Source organism: Eschrichtius robustus, chromosome 1 (assembly GCF_028021215.1).
Source record: "Eschrichtius robustus isolate mEscRob2 chromosome 1, mEscRob2.pri, whole genome shotgun sequence".
In the NCBI taxonomy this organism is placed as follows: domain Eukaryota; kingdom Metazoa; phylum Chordata; class Mammalia; order Artiodactyla; family Eschrichtiidae; genus Eschrichtius; species Eschrichtius robustus.
This window is the reverse complement of record NC_090824.1, coordinates 165,469,903-165,492,041: the sequence shown is the minus strand read 5'-3', so window position 1 is coordinate 165,492,041 and position 22,139 is coordinate 165,469,903. Positions and strand designations below refer to the sequence as shown.

The 22,139-nt window shown below is 40.0% G+C and overlaps 1 protein-coding gene across 1 annotated transcript; it reads left to right on the top strand.

The window, feature by feature from the left end:
• The first annotated feature begins 25 nt into the window (after positions 1 to 25).
• On the top strand, positions 26 to 21,629 carry SAXO2 (stabilizer of axonemal microtubules 2). The gene is given in 7 exon segments (XM_068558864.1): positions 26 to 212; positions 2,267 to 2,446; positions 9,099 to 9,298; positions 16,524 to 16,694; positions 16,697 to 16,788; positions 16,790 to 17,068; positions 17,070 to 21,629. Coding segments are annotated over 6 exon segments (1,239 nt in total). The 5' UTR covers positions 26 to 212; positions 2,267 to 2,354; the 3' UTR covers positions 17,475 to 21,629.
• The last annotated feature ends 510 nt before the right edge of the window (positions 21,630 to 22,139 follow it).

Sequence of the window (22,139 nt, the reverse complement as noted above, 5' to 3'; positions counted from 1 at the left end):
GCCGGGGGCGGGGCTGAGGACGCACGACCTTTGGCCCGCCCGCGTCTCTGGTGCCGCCGGAAGCAGGCGGTGCTTCCGTTAGCCGCGCCGCGGCGGTTGCCGAGGCCGGCGCGGTGGAGCTGCCAAAGCTGCGGGTGCGGAGGAGCTGTGGAGCCGACCCCGGGAGCCGGGAGCAGGAGGACCTGGTGTCTGTGTCAGATTTGTACCTGCGGGTAAGAAACGGCCGGTGTGGCGGCCGCCGTGGCTTGGAAGCGAGCTGGGGTCTCGGGGAACGGAGCCCTCAGAGTGGCCGCCCCGCCAAGGTGGGGGACGCGGGCCCAGCGACGTCCCACTTATCCCCGGGTCCGCAGATGCTCGCTGCGCACCCGCCGGCTACCGCGGGTTAAGCAGTTCTGCTTTGTCGGCTCCCATCCAGGGGCGCAAACTGAAATGCTATGGCGCCAGGCGGATGGTATACGCCTGTGTAGCAGCGGCTGGATGTCAGGCTGCCAAGTGGGGAGACCTGATCCGACGGGGAGAGTGTATGCCCACAAAATTTATTTATTTATTTATTTATTTATTTATGGCTGTGTTGGGTCTTCGTTTCTGTGCGAGGGCTTTCTCTAGTAGCGGCAAGCGGGGGCCACTCTTCATCGCGGTGTGCGGGCCTCTCACTATCATGGCCTCTCTTGTTGTGGAGCACAGGCTCCAGACGCGCAGGCTCAGTAGTTGTGGCTCACGGGCCTAGTTGCTCCGCGGCGTGTGGGATCTTCCCAGACCAGGGCTCGAACCCGTGTCCCCTGCATTGGCAGGCAGATTCTCAACCACTGCGCCACCAGGGAAGCCCCTATGCCTACAAAATTTAAAAAACATAAATAAAAGGAAACGGAAGGGGAGTAGAACGGTGTGCAAGTCTATGAGTTTTCGACCCGGGTTAACGCTGTCTTCTGTTCCTAGCTTTCCATCCCGGCCTGACCATATTCCCGTTCCCAGTCCCATCCAAACTGGTTTCCTTTGGGAGCTGACGGACTGAAAAGGTAGTAGGTAGTCTCCTGAAACCCAGAATTGGTCAGTGAGTCCTGCCTAACCTATAAGCAGTCGTCTCCTTCCTCAGCTTCCTTGCTGACCCAGGGATTAGACCACTATTTGCTAAATAAATATTATGAATATGTCAGTCCTGTCGTACAGTAATCCCCTCCAAAGGAGAAACACTTCACATGGTGATGGAAAGCAGTTTCCCCGTAGTTTCATGGTAAATGTTGTTTTTAATTACTAATCGGATGTAGATTCAAAGGTAAGTCGACCTTTGAGGATTTGATTCATATCTGAAAACCCTGATGTGCAAGAAAATTGATTAATTTTTTTTCTGATCTTTAAATTAATTTCTATCCAACCTAAGTTCCTTTCCCATCCAGCTGTCAGGAAATTTCAGTCTTCATTATGTTGAGGCTCCCTTTTCTCCAAGCAGTAAAATGATCCAGGGATCAGAGGCATTGCCAATGCAAGAGGAGTCTTCTCTGGGCTTTAAACATTGGTAATGCTTCCCACTGAAATGTCTCTTGCTGAAGTTCACATAATCCCTTCAAGAGTGGTGCCACCGCTGCTTTCAAGTTTATGTTTGAGGTACAAGAATCTTGGCAAAGCTGGGAGCCACTGTTGTAGGGTTCCACCTAGCCAACTCTTGATATCCGGCCACCTCCTGGAACACTGATAGAATGGGGCAAAGACCCCCGCTCTTCTAAGAACTCCCTCCCCCTCATCTTCTACCTCCTTCCTCTCTCTGGGGAATCGTCTCCTCTTCCCTCTTTTGCAGTCCAGGACCATCTGTTTCCTCTTAGGACCTCATTTCCAGATTTCTTCTCTTCATGAATTGTTTTTAAAAAGACAGGAGAACGTGTTGACTTCAGGCAGCTTATATCCTCGGCCCTTCCAAAAGGCCTGCAAGAAGGAAATATCAGGGTCCTGACTACCTGCTTGAAATAAAGGAGGGGAAAAAAACAAGGAGAACAAACGCATTAATATTTCAATACATTGCCTCTCTTTAGGAGGATCAAGATTGTCAAGAGACCCCTTCAGGGAAATTTTGACCTGCATCTGCTACTTTTTCATCTTGCTGTTTGAATCTTTTTTTTTTTCCATACTATGTAACTGAATCTTTTCAAATGTCTATTTCTTTCACTATATCAGTCAAAACAACCATCTATCTCAGAACATCGTTTCCTCTGCAATGTGTATATACAATTGCTCATGTGAGTTAAACTATGATAAGTTATTTATGTTTGCATAGGCGACATCATTGCCCACATGGAACCACAAGGATTTATGAAAATTCTGACGTGTCTTGTCCCACAGCTGATTGTTTGGAAAACTATCCTATGTATGGCCGTGTTCTTCCACCTCAGAGTCTGAAGCCCAAGGAAGAATTTCGAGCATATCGTGGTAAAATGGAAGGAATAACAACATTTAAGTAAATATCAAGAAACTGTTTGCTTTACCTGTTTTTCTCCCCACTCTTCTGGGTTTTTTTGTTTCTGTTTTTTGAATTTTTGAATTTTATTTTATTTATTTTTTTATACAGAAGGTTCTTATTGGTTATCCATTTTGTACATATTAGGGTGTATATGTCAATCCCAGTCCCACTCTTCTGGTTTTAATACGGTGTTTTTGTTTTTAACTCTTTAAACTATTTAGTTGATTTAAGTTGAACCAGTGTAAGAAGCAAGAGACTAGTTGAGTCACAACTTGAGGAAAACAGAAAGATGAGAATTAAGTTAAATGAGAAAAATGAGAAGGAAAGGGGATATATAAAAAGTTCTGTTGGCCTCCCTGGTGGCGCAGTGGTTGAGAATCTGCCTGCTAATGCAGGGGACACGGGTTCGAGCCCTGGTCTGGGAAGATCCCACGTACCGCGGAGCAACTAGGCCCGTGAGCCACAACTACTGAGCCTGCGCGTCTGGAGCCTGTGCTCCGCAACAGAGACCACGATAGTGAGAGGCCCGCGCACCGCGATGAAGAGTGGCCCCCGCTTGCCGCAACTAGAGAAAGCCCTCGCACAGAAACGAAGACCCAACACAGCCAAAAATAAAATAAATAAATAAATAAATAAAATTAAAAAAAAAAAAAAAGTTCTATTGATTGTTTTTCTTAACCTCCTAAAATCTGTTGTGTTTATCTGCTTTTCATTGTGACCAGAACCTAGAGGAATGCAGCAGCTTCCTAGTGGTTATGTTTGTATCTACTCTAGCTTTTGCATCTCTGATCTGTTTTCTAACTTTAGCCAAGATGACCTTTTTATGTACTATTTATTTTTTATTTTATTTTATTTTTTTATTGAAGTATAGTTGATTTGCAATGCTGTGCCAATCTATGCTGTACAGCAAAGTGACTCAGTTATACACATACAGACATTCTTTTTTTATATTCTTTTCCATTATGGTTTGTTGACAGGATATTGACTATAGTTCCCCGTGCTATACAGTAGGACCTTGTCGTTTATCCATCCTATATATAATAGTTTACATCTGTTGGGACTTCTCTGGTGGTCCAGTGGGTAAGACTCTGTGCTCCCAGGGCAGGGGGCCCGGGTTCCAACCCTCGTCGGGGAACTAGATCCCGCGTGGATGCCACAGCTCACTGTTCACATGCCACAACTGGGAAACCTGCATGCCACAACTGGAGATCCCGCATGCTGCAGCTAAGACCCGGTGCAGCCAAAATAAATTAAAAAAAAAAAAAACAAAAAGTTTACATCTGCTAATCCCAAACTCCCAGTCCATCCGTCCCCCATCCCCCACCCACCTTGGCAACCACAAGTCTGTTCTCTATGTCTGTCAATCTGTTTCTGTTCTGTAGATAGGTTCATTTGTGGCATATTTTAGATTCCACATATAAGTGATACCACATAGTATTTGTCTTTCTCTTTCTGAGTTATTTCACTTAGTATGATAATCTCTAGTTGCATCCATATTGCTGCAAATGGCATTATTTTGATCTTTTTTATGGCTGAGTAGTATTCCATTGTATATATGTACCACATCTTCTTTATCCATTCATCTGTCGATGGACATTTAGGTTGTTTCCATGTTTTGGCTATTGTGAATAGTGCTGCTATGAACATAGGAGTGCATGTATCTTTCTGAATTAGAGTTTTGTCCGGATATATGCCCAGGAGTGGGATTGCTGGATCATATGGTAACTCTATTTTTAGTTTTCTGAGGAACTGCCACGCTGTTTTCCGTAGTGGCTGCACCAGCTTACGTTCCCACCAACAGTGTAGGAGGGTTCCCTTTTCTCCACACCCTCTCCAGCATTTTTTATTCATAGACTTTTTAATGGTGGCCATTGTGACTGGTGTGAGGTGGTACCTCATTGTAGTTTTGATTTGCATTTCTCTAAATAATTAGTGATGTTGAGCAAGATGACCTTTTAAAATGCAGATCTAATCCTGTCACCTCCCTGCTAAAACTGCTGTTATATTTTCCCATTATATTTAATGTATACCAAAATCCCTTCATTGTTTGCTCCCTGCTTTCTTCTCTGATTTATTTTCACTGTAATGCCCTTTGCACTCTTACGGTTACATCTCATAGGACATTTTTCATTTCTTGAAAGTACCAGGCTTCTCTTGTCACAGAGCCTTCCAAGATACTATGTTACCTGCGTGGAATTTTTCCTGCCTCTTTACCCTAATTAATGCCTATTCAACCTATACATCTCAACTCAGTTATCACTCTGAAAAGCCTTCACTGACACTCATTCAGTTTTCAGGCTAGGTAAAAGTCCCCTATGTACGTTCTCAAAGCATCTGCCTATTATTTATCATTAGATTAGTTTCAGTGTTCCATGAAAGCAGGAACTATGTCTATTCTTATCTCAGCACTCTATTTCCAGAAACCTGTTACAATGCCTACTAGCTCATAGTAGGCACTCACTATTTATTCAGTGTGTGAAAGACAAAAAAGTCCTTTTAAGCCTAAACTTTTCGTTTGGACTCAGCTTTTTTGATCTTTGTCAATTCATTGGGTTCTTTTCTCTATTTTCTTAATGTGTACACTATAGTCAAGGTACAATCTTAGGCATTAAGTATAAAAATATCAATAAAGAGAGTTTCTTGCTTTCCAGGAACTCATACATCAGCTTTCTATAATTTAGGGTTTTTGAAATGCTCTGTAACCACTTTAATTTTTGGTGCTATCCATTTTGTTTTCATTTCAGATAGAGCTTATTTTACTTACCTAGCAAAGGTGGAGACCTTCAAACTTGTACTCCAGTAATTGTACCTTTAACATTTCAGGCAACTCTTGCAGTGCTTTGGTGATTCCAGTTACTTCTGTAGGTTTGCAGCCCTTCCAGAAATTTCAAGATTTTCCATAGTCCTCATACTTTGGTGTGATTTGGAATCATCTAGAAAGTTTAAAATTGCAGATTCCAGAGCTCCACCTAAAATAGTCAGTAGATAATGAAGTGGATCCCAGGAATATGCATTTTTAACCAGCATTGCTGGTGATTCTGTTGCTACAGACTCAATGCAATGGGCAGATATTGGACTGTTCACTGGGTATGACAGGGAACAGAAAGAAGGGCTTTCCCACTATGTTTATAGTCTTGTGGGAATGATAGTCCTGAAACAAAAATCAGATAAACAAGGTAACGACACATTATAGTAAATGAGATGAAGGAATTGAGCAATTGGTTGAGATAGAGCACATGGGAATGTTTGCTCTTTTCTCTTCACCTTTACTCCTTTTTTTTCTTGATGCCTTACTGATTCATAATGGAAATTTGAAATAAATTTCACACTCTTCACATTTATTGAATAAAGATTTTGCATTTAACCAACTCTAAGTGTTAAAATCAGGAAAGTTTAATCTGCCACATCTTTCTTTAAAAGGCAATTGCTTTTCAATTCTGGGCTTTCTCAGTTGCCTTGTTCAAGTAGCCTGTAATAGTAAAAAAATAAAATAAAAAAAGAAATGTCCCAATTCCCAAAAGGTTCAAATATGCCAACAAAATTAAAACTTCCATTTCTTAAATCATCATCTTTCCACTTACTAAAACGTTAGGTCTTTTCTTCGTAGTTTGACTAGGGAATTAGCAGTATTTCCAAGAGCCGTATTTGAGGGGTTTGGATCTCTTGCTTGACTCCCTCATGGTGACCACACTGACTAGGCAGCAGAAAGCAGCTGATTCATCTGTACAAACAAAGAAGCATGTGTCATTATGTTGTATACTTTTCTATAATATAGGAAGAGACTGTGTAAAGAGCAGATGTCTGGACTTGTACAGGACTTTTGATCCTTTATAGCATTACCGTTGTAGCACAGTAGATGATTGCCAGAGTTGGCAGGAAGTCTGCCCTGAAAGTACGATTCCAGACATGTCAAATGTTTTAGGATATACCAGATGAATAAGAGTGCATTTACCCTTTACTACTTCTCCATAGAAAATTGCTTTGGGTTTAGAGGTAAACTTTCTAACTCTTAACTAATCTTACTGGAGAAACTAAGACTTCTAAGCTTTCTCTGCCCTCTCCACTTCCTGACTGCATTTTAGCCTATTCCTCTCTAGCTGGTATTTGGGAAGAGCAAAGAACAACTCAGATGTGTTGAGAAGCAGAGGTATGGGATTTCTACTATTATTTATCCACTAAATAATATTTCATAAGCATTCGTTAAGTGTCAGGCGCTATGCTAGGCACCTGGGATACAGTGGTGAGCAAAACAGTCATGATCTCTGTGCTCACAGATGTTGCAGTCTCGTGAAGGTGGCAGTCAAAAAAAAAATCACTCAAAATAAGTATAAAATTGCAACAGTGATCAAATCTATGAAGGATAGGCGCAAGGTAACTTTGGATCCAGAACAAGAGGCTTGACTTTATCAGGGAAATGAGAAAAATGAGCTAAAATCTGAAGGCTGTAAAGCAATTAACTGGATTAAGACTGTAAGAAAGTGCCTTCCAAGCAGAAAGCAGCATGTAGCAGGAAGGAGCATGGAAAGAAGGAAATTGTCAGAGAAGGCCAGCAGGAGCAGAGAAAGCAAGAGGAAGCACGGTGTGATTTGAAGCTAGTGAAAGAGGCCATGTTCAGTTTCTTCTATATCCTTAGAGCAATAAGAAGCCACTGAAGGTTTCTTTTCTTTCTTGTTTTTTGTTTGTGTGTTCGTTTGTTGAGGGGGGTACGAAAGAGAAGTGAGGAAGAGGCTGGAGAGATGAGGGCAAGAATGACCTGATCAAATTTATGTGTGAAAGGATTACTTTGGGTGCAATGTAAGAAAAGATTGGAGAGAGAACTAGTAAATGAGTTTAGGAAGGCATTGAATTGATTTGAATGAGCTATTACGAAAGCTTGGAATGGTGATGAGAGAGAAAAGCAGACTTAAGAGATATTTAAGAGGCAAAATTGACAGGAGTTGATGATGAACTAAATATAGGAGGGAGGTGAGGCGTGAAGTGTTAGTCCTGGGTTTCTGAGTGCAGCTGAAGAGATGGTGATGCCAGTCACTAAGATAGGGAACAAGCCAATAGGCCCAGATTTGTTGCGGGGAAATAGTTTGATTAGGGGTATACTAAGTTTTGAGGTGCCACTGAATATCCAACAGGCCACTGTAAAAACTGGTACAGAGCTAAGAGAGGAGGTCTGAGTGGAGACGTATGAGTGAGAGGTGTTTCCATATAGTTAGTAATTGCAGCTGTGGGAGTAGAGGCATTGTCCTCAGGAGGGAACATTGGGTGAGAAGAGGAGAGTGGGTAGCCCCAGTGTCGAGGAACTGCCCAACTTCATGACTGAGTATAGGAGGGCGAAGCTGCATAGGAGACCAAGAAGAAATAATGAGGAAGGCAGGGAGAGAGAATTTCTCAGAAATAGAGGGAGTGGGCAATAATGTCAATTACAACTTGAGAGGTCAACTAAGATGAGGAGTAAAAACGTCTGATGGATTTAATCACAGAGAAGTCATGGTGCACCTTCAAGCTGTGTTAGAGAAGTGACAGTGCTGGCAACCAGGTTGAAGTGGGTTGATGGGGGTGATGAAATGGAGTTAACAAGTCTAAGAGGTTACATCGTGACTAGAGAAGGGATTCAGTGAGTTTTGGGTTTTGGAGCTTATGGACATATACAGAAAATATTGATTAATACAAGATGGTTTAAATAAATGATACAATGAGTGAAACAGTCCATAGTGTCCCAAGAAAAAAAGCAGTTTTGAAGACTTCTAGTAATATTTGTAGAGTTAACATATCATCCTTACTGTGTACTAAACACTCATGTGTATGCTGTACATGCATGCATGTGTCAGTCCTTCAAACAACCCTATGAGGTAGATGGTATTATTGTCCTATTTTATATCTAAGGAAACTGGAGCATAGACAGGTTAAGTTTTCCCACATCATAAATCTGGTGAATGACAGAGCCAGGTAGTCTGGTCAGTCTGAGTCTGTGGTCTCACCATCCCACCAGACAACCTCAGTGTCTGCAGTACTACCTCTGCCACAGAATGTTATATAATGCCCAGGGTGGCTAGGGTACCATATGACTCCTATCCCTGGCAAGGGCTTCTGGGGATCGGAAGATGGATAAGACCCACATCAATACTATGAATATGATTTATGTCTAAAGGCCAGAGTTTAGACATAAATTATTTCTTTAATTGATTACTTAATGATGAGCAAAAAGACAGCATGACTTCAACAAGAAGAGAGCATGCCCAAATAGTTTATTAGAGTCTTTAATAGGATGAATAAGGATTTTGACAAAGTGGACCCAGGCGATATAGTTAAAATTGTTTTCAGATTCATTAAATCTTTAACCTGAGATTTCCTTCCAGGTTAGGAAAAAATTCAATTATTTGAAGATTTTATTTATGTAAGATCCAATTAACTGAGGATCCATTGTAAAGATGTTTTGAAAACTAGGATTTTTGACATTTCTTTTTCTTATATTTAGTCACTGGATAGGACATAAAGGAATTCAATAATCTCTTTCAAGTAGCTTATCAGCCATCACCATTTTAATATCTTCTTAGACTTTTCAAGTAAAAAAAAGTCTGAAAAATTTTAATACTACATTGAAATACTTAGAAATAAAAGAACCTGTGAAGCTGTGTTTCAAATTTATATATTTCAGGTCGGATTCTCGTCCTTATGAAATAGTCAAACAGCCTCGCCATGCACCAGAAGAGTATAAACCAAAGCAGGGGGAGATTGATCTTGGTACTACCTACAAACGGCATCTTAATTCTTGTAAAGTGCAGCGTGTGGCAATAGCTCGGCCTTTGGAGAGACAAGTTAAAAAAGGGAAGTGGGATACTGTCCCAACCTATAAAGGTAACTTGCCATTTCAAAAATTAAAGAGCCAAAAAACAAAAACTTACTTCCAGCTTTGAGATCTAACATCAAATCATGATTTTGGTGCATTGCCAAACTTAAGTCTCCGTGACTTAGGAAAACACTTTTTTCTCTGTTGTCCAAATAGTATTGTATAGTGAGAAAAAAAAGACTGCTTGATGGAGAGTTAAGAGACCTGGATTCCTGTCCAAATTCAGACACTTAATTAGTTTTCTCTGTCTCAAACCATGAAAACAAAGGGTACCACTGAACAAGCATTATGTCATATTTGTCACATTATGCCACATTTAGTCGGCACTGTTCCTTTCCTTCCATCCCAGAATGAGTTGAAACTTTACTGAGCATACTGGAGCCTTTGAGAAAGTCAAATTAAGAGCAACCCTCTTCTCCATTCAAGTTCTGAACCAACCGATAAAGCAAAAGAGTTAGCAGGTAGAGAACCAAAATACTCCCTTTATACTGATAAAGGCTGGAATAGAGGGTGAAGCTTGCATCTATTAGCAGATGGTCCCTGATACTGAACCTCAGAATACAGTAGGCTTGTCCACCCAGTGAGACAGTGTTGGAGCACCACATAGTCAACCTGCTCCTCCAAGACTTCCAGCATGGAATACCTTCTGCCTCCTGGCAACTGACTTGGAAGAGTAAGGGCTGTACAACGTATGACCACTTTCTTTCCAAAAATCAATCTGATTATATAATAGTCTGTTGCTTTTTGGCAGGGAGTGGGGTCCTTTATTTTTAAACAATAGGCTATCTTGTTAGTTCATATTTTTTCTTTTTTTTTTTTTGTTAATAACGTAATTGTATATTTAGGCTTAAAGCCTTTTCACTAGTTATGTGATATAACTGAATGGGTATGTCCTAATATAAAACCCTTTTGTAAGAGTGATGCCATCCACAATAAAAGTAATGATTTATACTTTAAACCGGAAATAGCTGAATACATGCTTTTTCTTTAAATGTCACTCTTACCAGTTTAATGGGTAACTATAAAGTATATGGTATCAGTATGCTGTGATCTGTATGTCAGCCCAGGAGGGATATCTATACAAAGGACACATTTTTAAGACAATGCATATGGTGAACAAATATATTGTTATAATCTAATATAGCATATAGTAATTGCTAAGGTATATATTTATTGGTATGCAGAAGAGATAGTGTATTGTGTAATAATTCGACATAAAAGATAATTGGTGAAATGTCTGTACTAGGTCTTTTAAACAACCATAGTAAGATTTTCTTTTTTTTTTTTTTTCCCCACCAAGTCTATTTAAAAATACAACAATATTGATATTCCTTGATACTGTGACTATTTACATGTGACACACACACATACACACCAACACTAGTTCTGGCTTCTCATTACCTGGGTTTCCTATAGATTCCTGTATTTCCACTTCTGTAATCCAATGTTGAGGATTCCTGGGTTCCTTATGGCCTTCCCTCTCCTCATATTCCCTAGTGAGGAAAAGTGATCCTTGTATTTCCAGGTTTTCAGGCATGAGACAACAAATACTAAGGGCCAAGGGAATAATTCGTCATTCTGTGTGATGATTGTACTGCAGGTTCTGTAGATACCTACTGAAGGACAGGTCTGTAGCTGAAGAGAAATCACAATGGGAAGAGACTCTCACTGTCACCTAAGAATTAAAGAACAGAGCAAAGGCAGAAATGGGATATGATTAAAAACAAAAACGAAAAACTCTACAAGATGGTGAGAAGGGTGACATCTAGATTCTGGAGATGTGGTTCTGTGAAACTGGTGAGTCTTAGACAGAAACATACCTGCCCCTAGCAGCCTTGCTTTAGAAATTCATTCAGATTAAAATGTAGGTAATGAAAATAGGTCAGTATTTGATTTGATACTTTTTAGGGATTACTCTTCTGTGTACTGGGCACTATAAGGAATAGAGATCTGAATTGAGCGTGGTTGTTGACATTTAGAAACTTTACAGTTGAGTTGAGAAAAAAGAGCAATAATAGCCCGAAGAATTAAATAGTCATACGAGAAATAAAAATATGAGATATCACAAGGAGGGGCGAATAATTCACTAGAAAATTAATGGAACAATTAGGGCTTCGAACACTTAGACTAAGCAGGACATCACTGCAGGCTAGTCTGGGAATGCATCACAGACTAGTAAGTATTGATATATAGAAAGAGGAGGGACATCCTAAAAACTAGGATGAGATGAGCAAAAAAATCATAAAGCCAGAAAAATAAGAGGGTTGTTCAGTGAACATGGTGGGAACCAGAGAATTTCAGGACCTGAGAGATTGGTGTATAGTTCTAAAAATGTAGGTTGAGGTCAGATTGTGAAGTCTTGGTTGTCAGACTGAGGAGCTTAACATTTTTCTAGTAGCCACTAAAAATTTTTGAGTTCTGCTACCAGATAGGATATAGCAGATGGCAGAAAGCCATTACTTCCACTGAAACAGCCTAAAAAAAATACATAAATTTTTAAAAATTTTTTTTAATGGAAGCAAAGAACTAAAATTACAGAGACAGGGGAGCCCTTCCTAGATGAGCTGAGATGGCCAACTGTGTACTTCTCTGGGAGCATTTGTCAAGTCTAGGCCAAGGCAGAAGATTAGGGTAGCATCAGCAGCGGGACCCTCCTAGGGGGAAGGGAAACCAGTGGAGCACCTGACATGTAGGCCAGTGTGACCAACTGGCATCTGTAAATACCCCAGATGTGTGGCTGGTTTCCCTTGTGGGATGTCTGCTGAATGATTAGGGGGCATGGTGGGCTAGAGGACTGGGCTAGAAAGAGCCCACAGAAATATCCCAGTCTCACTTGGGAGCAGGTGCTTAGGGGAGAAAGTCCCACTAGAATGAAGGCTCTACCACAAACACATCACAGGTCTTGTCCTTGAGAAACTTGTAACTAGAGGAAGACTGTGTCTAACTGAAGGTGCCGCCGAATGCCAGCCGTGCTCGGTTCCTGACTGGATCAAGGTGACCTGCCCTATATCTTATCTTCGTAACATAGGAAAGAGCAAGCTGTCTTCTGTTGAAAATAACATCGATTTTAGTTTCTATGGTTTTCTTATACATGACATCCAGCATAGAGTAAAACATTATGAGACCTATAAAGAATCAGGAAATATTTAAAGAGGTGATGGTCAAGAAATTTCCAAAATTGATGAAGGAATCAGACTCCAGATTCAAGAAGCTCGACTAACCCCAAAATAAACACAAAGCCACGTCTGGCAAGTGTCGTCAGACTTCTGAAAACCAACTAAAGATAAATTCTGAAATTATAAATTCTAAAGATAAATTCAATTAAAGAAAGCCCTTACGCAGCAAAGACCCAATGCAGCCAAAACTAAAATAAATAAATTTATTAAAAAATAAAAAGATTGAGCCTGGACCTGGACAACAGAGGAACACCCCTTCCACACACACACCCACCAGATTACTGAGCACTGAATAACAAGCAACAACAGTGTACCATTGGAGAGACGCAGGGTTACAGAGAGACATTCTCTGAGGTGCAGGTGCAAAGAGAATGCCTAAAGCTGAGGATGGCGCAGAAATTCAGAAAACCAGCCCTCCCCCCCGCCCCCACCCCAAAGCACAAGATAATGCCAAAGGAATTTAAAGCTGATGGTACACTGAAGGTAAGCCTAGCAACAACAAAAGCCAAACCTAGCTCAACTACTGATTGAGCTGACTTAACCCCCTCACTAAAGGCCTGGCAAATGAAGATGTATATCCATTTCTGGACATAAATACTATTTATCCCAGTCTCTACTGTGCTACACACAATATCCAGCTTTCAAATACAAATTATAAATTGCCCAAAAAGTAACATTTTATTGAAACACAGCAATGCCATTCATTTACATATTATCTACGGCTGCTTTCATGCTACAGTGTCAGAACTGAGTAGTTGCAACACAGACCATATGGCCCACAAAGCCCTAAATATTTAATTAATGAAAATGAAAAAATACGATATTAAAATCTGTGGGATGTATCTAAAGCAATGCTTAGAGGGAAATTTATAGCATTAAATGTTTGTATTAGAAAAGAAGACAGTCTTAAATCAATAGCTTAAGGGTCCATCTTATGAAACTAGAAAAATGAGCAAATTAAACCCAAAGCAAAGTAGATGGAAAGAAATAATGAAGAGCAGCAATCAATGAATCCGTAAACAGAAAAACAATGAGAAAATCGATGAAACCAAAAGCTGAATCTGTTAAAAGATAATAAAGTTGAATAACCCTAACCACACTGACCAAGAAAAAAACAGACACTAATTACAGATATCAAGAATGAAAATAAGGATCTCATTATAGACTCTGTAGAACCTTATCTTACATTATTGTTTCTTCCATTATTCTTATCTTTGATGATTTCATCAGGTTGCTATTCATTCCATGTTTGCCTCAAGAAGGCAAAAATTAAAATTTAGGAAGTAAAATTGACAGGACTTGAAAACCACTTGAAACAGGGAGAAGGGAGTGAGGGAGAGAAGATTAGCTGGGTGAAACCTTTACCTGAGATACCAAATTCAAAATAGTGTTTTCTTGTTGATGTATTATTTGTGGGGAATATGAGTCTGAGCAAGATGGTGAATTCAGTTGGGGCATACTAAACTTCAGTTTACCTCTTGGATATCTGAATAGAGATGTCTAGTAGGAAGATAGATATGTTAGTTTGGATTTGAAGGGAGGTCTGGAGTGGAGATTCAAGTTTGGGAGTCATCAGCTTATAGGTAGGGTTAAAACTGTGAGGTTCGTTTGATGATGTGTAGATTGAGAAAGAAAGGATAGAGCCCTCTGACTTTATAAAAATTGCCCCCAATTCCTTGGTGCCATAAGACAACACAGGGAACAGAGTCCCAACTACTAAAAGAAAGAACTCACATATACAGCTGAGGACTTTTGTCCTCAAAAAAGAACCTAGAACGGCTCGCTATATAAGGCTGGAGATGGACCTCTGCATAGAAATGTTCATGGTGAGGAAACACATGCAAGCACCTCATGGACTTAAAACTGTTCAGAAGAAAGCAAGCTTCCTGTCTAGATTTTAGTGGCTAGAAAGCAAAAGAATGAGCTGAGGAAACTGGATTGCCCTTATCTTACAAGGGTAATACTGTAGCTGCCAAATGAGCAGACTGCATTGTTAGATGTGGATGGCATTATATTTTCTTTCCATAAGTGTCATAAGATACTAAGAATAGATGATGTTAATAAAGACTGTGATGTTTTAAGGCATTGCTATAGATTGTTATTAATAAATATTCTAGAGCAAATAATAAATTTTCTAGGCATATGAGCGTAGGAATATTTATGAGAGGCAAATCAATTTTCTGCAGTTATCTGAAATTGATATTCTTGCTAATACATGCTGTCAAATCTTGTCTCTCAGTCTCCAAATTCTTCCTTCCTTTTTGAAAACCAAAGTTGTTTGTTAAGGGAGAAATATTCTCTTTTTCTCTCATGAAATTAACGTCATTTTCTTGTAGACATTTTGGCAACAAAGGCTCTCCCTGTATGTTTATAGGGAACCATAGGTCTTCAATAACATCCTATGGTTTCCTTTTAGGTACTGAAAAATAGTGCCAAAACTTTAGATTGCAAACAACAGAGATTCCTTCTTGGTGCCTCAAGAAAAAGCGAGTTATGGTAAAGCTCTATGTGAACTGGAAACGGAAAGCTATCGGGTACAGAGGAAGCTTGAGGGAAGAGCTGCTCCCTCCATCTCTGCCATGAGCTACATGGCTTCTCTCACAGCATCTTCACTTCCCTTTACACGTCTTCTCTGACTGCCATTCTACTAACTGGCCTCCTCTGACTATGTATCATCTCTGTTTCCTTACAAGTCTATTTTGAAGTCTTCAACTTACCATAGCTCTCCACTTCTGCTTCATGGCATCCTTTTACATTCTTCTCCCACTTTTATCTGGCTCTGTATTTTCAAATTTAGGCTCACAAGAACGAGCATGTGCTTGACCCAGATCATCTTTTCTTGCCAAGTTGTTTCTTGCCAGGTCTCTACTACCCTACAGATTGCCTGCTCTTAGGTCAGGTATCCACTCTCATTCACACATTTGCAGCTTGAGGGTGGTGGGAGTAATCATTTGGTTTAAGACTTGGCAATCTTGGCAGAAATGCCTATGGCTGAGGAATTTGTCTCTTCAAAGGAGGTATCCACATAACAAGCATTTGAGTTTTGGCCTTTCCAATAAACAGTGCATGGACTTTAGCCTAGACTCTAATTCTTTATCTTGTATATCTTCTGCCTTTTATAAATTAATTTTTGGTATTTAGAAATCCATATTTTGGGGTGAAGTCAATTCTGTAGTATTTCTCAGCTTTCCACCTTTCTTATCTAGAAATGGAAAACCTAAATAACCCTCAGTTGAAATATAAGCACTTCAGTTTTCCATCCATGGTCTAGGTAAGCTGCAAGAAGCAGAATTAAGGTATTTAACACTAAATACCAGACTCAGCTCTGATGTTCATTTCTAAATTCCACATACAATTTCTAACACTTTAGAAAGCACTCAGTTTTGGCCCCTCACCTCTAGATGACCCTTTATCGTTCAGGAATGCCTTGAAGCCCGTTTCCTCCAGAGGAAAAGTTGAAGCCAGTGATCTTTCTGGGACAGTACAAGTTACCCTGTAGCCTGTGTCTTTGCTCAGGGAGTCCAGTAGGCTTCCTAGGGTACAATGGAGTTGAAATTTTCTCTTCTTTGAGGAGTCCCTCCAAAGCAAGGAGTAATACCTACATCATTTTCACCCACACATCAGGGCCCTTGATTTTATGGTAATCCCTAGATTTCATGTTTTACTTTAGCATTTTGTAAGTTAGAGCAAAAATCCCAATGAGTTCCTGGGAACACAACCATAATCTCCTAAACTCTGTCTTCACCCAAAACACAACCTTCTTGGCTTTCAAAAACTATCAACAATCAGTCTCAGATGTTCCATTCCCTGATGTAATCACAAGAATCTTAAAGTGGAAAGTTACACGTATTAAAGTGGAGAGATAGGGAAAGGAAAGTGGAAGTGAAGAAAAAAGAGTAAATCTCAGGGGAATCAGTGAAACTTCATGCTTGATTGGTGTTCAGATTTCTAAAAGAAATGAAAGGATGGCAATGAGAAAAGTCAGTCATGATTTTTAGAAGGTGGTGGTTTTCTTCAGTATTTAAACATGCTCTTTTTGTGTTTTTTAATTTTCAAGATGATTATAGAGCTTGGGACATTCGGAAAAGTGAACTTTATAAACAAGAACAAACTTACTATCCCCCTACTGTGAAATTGGGAAGTACAACTACATTTCAGGATGACTGTGTTCCTTGTGAGACAAAGCCTAGGCAAAGCTTTAAACCCAGCCCTGCAGTCAAACGTTCTACAGTCCCCTTAATGGTGATACAAGTCATCGCCTTGATTATGTACCTCATCAGCTAGAGTTCAAGTTTGCAAGGCCAAAAGAAGTTTACAAGCCAACCAACCAACCAACCTCTTGAGGATCTCACAACTCACTGATATGACTTTCAGGGTCTTGTTGGTGAAAATGGAAACATCTGCAGACCTCCATACACCAGAGTGTTCCAAAATGCTGAATTTGAAGGAAGCACTGAATTCCATGACAGTTTTCAACCATGGGAAATCCCACCACCCGAAGTCAAGAAAGTACAAGAGTATGTCCCTCCCGCAGGTATCGTGCAATTACACAGCACAAGCGACATCTATTATGTTCCATATGAGGCCAGACGTGTTGTTCCTTCCCATCAGGCCAGTTTCTTGTAGAAGAAATAACAGTTTTCCTTTCCAAGGAAAAAGCACCACGAAGGAAGATTTTCCAGCGCAGGAAAGTTGTTGTCGAAGACTTATTAAGCAGGAGCAGCAGATCCCCAACCCATCTGGAAAATTTGATAGTTTGAGCACTTTCAGATCTCACTATACGCCACATGAATTGATTCCAACAGAGAGTTGCAAACCTGTAAATGTTCTCTTTAAGAGTTCTATTCCATTTGATGACATAACCGTGTACTCTCCCGAGTGTGCACCAAAGAAACAGGAAATCTGCCCTGCTAGTTATCCTTCTCCTCCAGGTTATATCTTTGAAAATACAAATTCCTGAGGTCATAAATTCTTCCACACGATCGCTCCCACGGTGAAGGCCTTCTAATCATCAAATCATGTTTAAAAGGAAGCTAACTAACAGAACGTTGGTTTCCCAAGGGCAAAACCAATTTTCTATGGTAGAAAAAAAAGTTTATGAGAGCTGGAAAAAATCATGTTTTAAATTTTTAAACGAGATTTAGAAAATTTGTTACAGGAAATCAGGATTTTAAAACCCATTTTGTATTAATATTTTAACCAAGATTGTTCTTTAATATGCGTTCTGAGAGTTGCATATTGTACATTCCCATCCGAACTATTTTAATCCAAACATACTTTCTGGTAGCTTGTCTCAATCTACTATCATTTGTACGTGTGTTTATAATTATGGCAATTATAGGGTTATTCATATATGAGTTATTTATAAGTGCCTTAGGACTAATAGAACACCATTGAAAATGATACATGGATTCTTTTCATTGAAAATGATACATGGATTATTTTTTCAAGACAACAGTATTTTTTCCCTTAGATTTCAAGGCATCTGCATAGTGTACCCTGAGTCAAGTTTTGGTTGGCAGTGTCAAGATGGCTGCACCGCTCCTCGCTGTGTTCATGTTAGAAAGAGGCATTGTGGTGTGACAAGTAAAGGCTCTGTGGGTTGGGAATCAAAGCACCTGCGTTCAAGTTCCAATGACACCAGTTTCTACTTGTGCCATCCTAGACAAGTGACTCTTGTCTTTGAGGCTCAATGTCTTCATTTGTAAAAGAATATCTGCTCTGCCTACCTCTCAAAAGTTTTGCTCTGAGCATCAGGTCATGTGATACAACATAATGCATAAAGTAAAAGTGCTAACCAAATGTGAGGGATTGTTAATAAGTCATTCAATCTCTTTCTGTACCTGTTTCTCTGTTTTCAAATTAGGAGAATTACCTACTCAACACTCACTTTCTGTCCTGTAGCAAGGATTGTAAAATAACCTAATCTGCTTCGAGCTTACGAGTAGTATGATTTCTGAGACGAGACTTGCCCTCTAAAGCTTCACAAGCACCCTAGAAGTTGTTACAGAGAATGGAGAGCTTGGATGGGGGGAATAATGTGGTTCGAATGACAGTACTTACAAAAAGGAAAAAGCATTTGCGAGAGTAGTTTAAGGAATGACTGACAGCTCTGAAGAAAATTTTCACGGTAACCTCAGGTAATTATGCACCTAATGCTGCTCCCAGAATCACGGTGCAGAAGAAGAATCAAGCTTGGTATGGGCACAATTATGACCTCCTCCTCCTCCAGTGTGAAGAGAAATGCCAAGAAGGGAAGGAGGGAAGGAATGGTGCTATTAAGTGAAGTAGAAAGAACAGACTGCAGTTATAAATGCTGAGACTTCCCTAATGAATTAAACTCTTAGTGGGTGTTTTTTCTTTGATCAATGATGCATTATGGGATAATATGATTTATTTTATCTTTTTAGTCTTTAGTAGCTTTAGAACTGTTTCAAAATATATACTTAACTGTGAACAAGTCCGTCAACAATTGGTTAAAATATTTTTCATTATGTGGAAGTAGTTTGTTTTTATTTACTTTCATATTAATTAGGGAAAATTATGTTGAATTGATATATTAGTCATATTAATAAAGCATCATTAAATGAATTTTCATGAAATCATTTCTGCAACAAATATTCTCTGGAAAACAGAACTTGTTAATAAAGTATTTTCCAGGATAAACTCTACATAATTCACACACACACACACACACACACACACACACACACACACAGTCACACAACATTTTAACAGCACTGGAAACTAGTAATATTATTATTTAACCATCTGCCAGATTTAGAATGAATTTCCACTAAGCCAAACTTGGATAAATCAGATGAAGGAAGGAGGGCATTTGGAGACAAAATTTCCACCCCCACCCCGTCCCATCTCCATCCTGTCTCCCTGCATGTCCCTGTTGTGGAGAATAAGACCACAGAATGAGACAGAAAGGCTTTGTAGTTTATAAAGCCTGCAGGGACAACAACGCTGAGTGCACCCTAATGTAAACCATGGACTTTGGGTGATTATGCTGTGTCAGTGTCAAGTCGCCCATTGTGACACATGTACCCTCTGGTGCAGGCTATTAATAGTGGCAGGCTGTGCATCTGTGGGGGCAGGAGGTACAGGGTTACTCTCTGTACTCTCCACTCAATTTTGTTCTGAACCTAAAACTGCTCTAAAAAATAAAGAATATTAAAAACAAAGACTGCATGGCAGAAAGAAAGGAGGGTAGTGTTCACCAGTCAGAGGTTGGGAAGCCCGTACCCCAGCCCCTGAATACATCAGGTTTACAGACTTTCTTTCATACAAAACTATCTAAGGCCCTCTCTGAGAATCGCTGTGTGAGAGGAGTCTGGTAATATGAAGCGAAGAGGAGACCTCTGAACATACATCAGAGAAAGGGAAGGTGAACCTTGTCATCATAAGTTAGCAAACTTCAAAAAGGCTGTTTAAAAAGAGTGCTGATACAAAAACAGAAATATAGATCAATGGAACAGGATAGAAAGCCCAGAGATAAACCCACACACATATGGTCACCTTATCTTTGACAAAGGAGGCAAGCATATACAGTGGAGAAAAGACAGCCTCTTCAATAAGTGGTGCTGGGAAAATTGGACAGGTACATGTGAAAGTATGAAATGAGAACACTCCCTGACACCATACACAAAAATAAACTCAAAATGGATTAAAGACCTAAGTATAAGGCCAGACACTATCAAACTCTTAGAGGAAAACATAGGCAGAACACTCTATGACATAAATCACAGCAAGATCCTTTTTGACCCACCTCCTAGAGCAATGGAAATAAAAACACAAATAAACAAATGGGACCTAATGAAACTTAAAAGCTTTTGCACAGCAAAGGAAACCATAAACAAGACCAAAAGACAAACCTCAGAATGGGAGAAAATATTTGCAAATGAAGCAACTGACAAAGGATTAATCTCCAAGATTTACAAGCAGCTCATGCAGCTCAATAACAAAAAAACGAACAAACAACCCAATCCAAAAATGGGCAGAAGACCTAAATAGACATTTCTCCAAAGAAGATATACAGATTGCCAACAGACACATGAAAGAATGCTCAACATCATTAATCATTAGAGAAATGCAAATCAAAACTACAATGAGATATCTCACACCGGTCAGAATGGCCATCATCAAAAAATCTAGAAACAGGGCTTCCCTGGTGGCGCAGCGGTTGAGAGTCTGCCTGCCAATGCAGGGGACATGGGTTCGAGCCCTGGTCTGGGAAGATCCCACATGCCGCAGAGCGACTAGGCCCATGAGCCACAACTACTGAGCCTGCGCGTCTGGAGCCTGTGCCCTGCAACAAGAGAGGCCACAATAGTGAGAGGCCTGTGCACCGTGATGAAGAGTGGCCCCCGCTTGCCACAACTAGAGAAAGCCCTCGCACAGAAACGAAGACCCAACACAGCCAAAAATAAATAAATAAATAAATAAATAAATAAATAAATAAATAAAAATTTTTAAAAAAAAGATCTTTATAAAAAAAAAAATCTAGAAACAATAAATGCTGGAGAGGGTGTGGAGAAAAGGGAACCCTCTTGCACTGTTGGTGGGAATGTAAATTGATACAGCCACTATGGAGAACAGTATGGAGGTTCCTTAAAAAACTACAAATAGAACTACCATATGACCCAGCAATCCCACTACTGGGCATATACCCTGAGAAAACCATAATTCAAAAAGAGTCATGTACCAAAATGTTCATTGCAGCTCTATTTACAATAGCCAGGACATGGAAGCAACCTAAGTGTCCATCATTGGATGAATGGATAAAGAAGATGTGGCACATATATACAACAGAATATTACTCAGCCATAAAAAGAAATGAAATGGAGGTATTTGTAGTGAGGTGGATGGAATTAGAGTCTGTCATGCAGAGTGAAGTAAGTCAGAAAGAGAAAAACAAATACAGTATGCTAACACATATATATGGAATCTAAGGGGAAAAAAAAGGTCATGAAGAACCTAGTGGCAAGACGGGAATAAAGACACAGACCTACTAGAGAATGGACTTGAGGATATGGGGAGTGGGAGGGGTAAGATGTGACAGGGTGAGAGAGTGGCATGGACATATATACACTACCAAATGTAAAACAGATAGCTAGTGGGAAGCAGCCGCATAGCACAGGGAGATCAGCTTGGTGCTTTGTGACCACCTAGAGGGGTGGGATAGGGAGGGTGGGAGGGAGGGAGATGCAAGAGGGAAGAGATATGGGAACATATGTATATGTATAACTGATTCACTTTGTTATAAAGCAAAAACTAACACACCATTGTAAAGCAATTATACTCCAATAAAGATGTTTTAAAAAAAAAAAAAGAGTGCTGATAATGTACCTTTCAAAGGGTCACAGTGTCCAATATAACATGAAGAAACGTCCATTTTGTTAAGGCTTTAGCTTTTCTTCTCTCTCCACTCAATGGTGTTTTACATGGATGGGCAGATTTTCACCCTATGTCACAGACCTAGGACTTTCACCAATGTCGCCCCTCGCCATCCTCCCCTCCAACAGTGCACACAGTTTGATAGCTGCCAGGGCTATCTCTCCATCACCTCCAATGTCCCCATCAATACTTCTTTATTTGTAGCCATTATGGAAGTATAATGACAAATGACACAGATTTGGAGCAACTGGAACACTGTATGTCGTTAGTG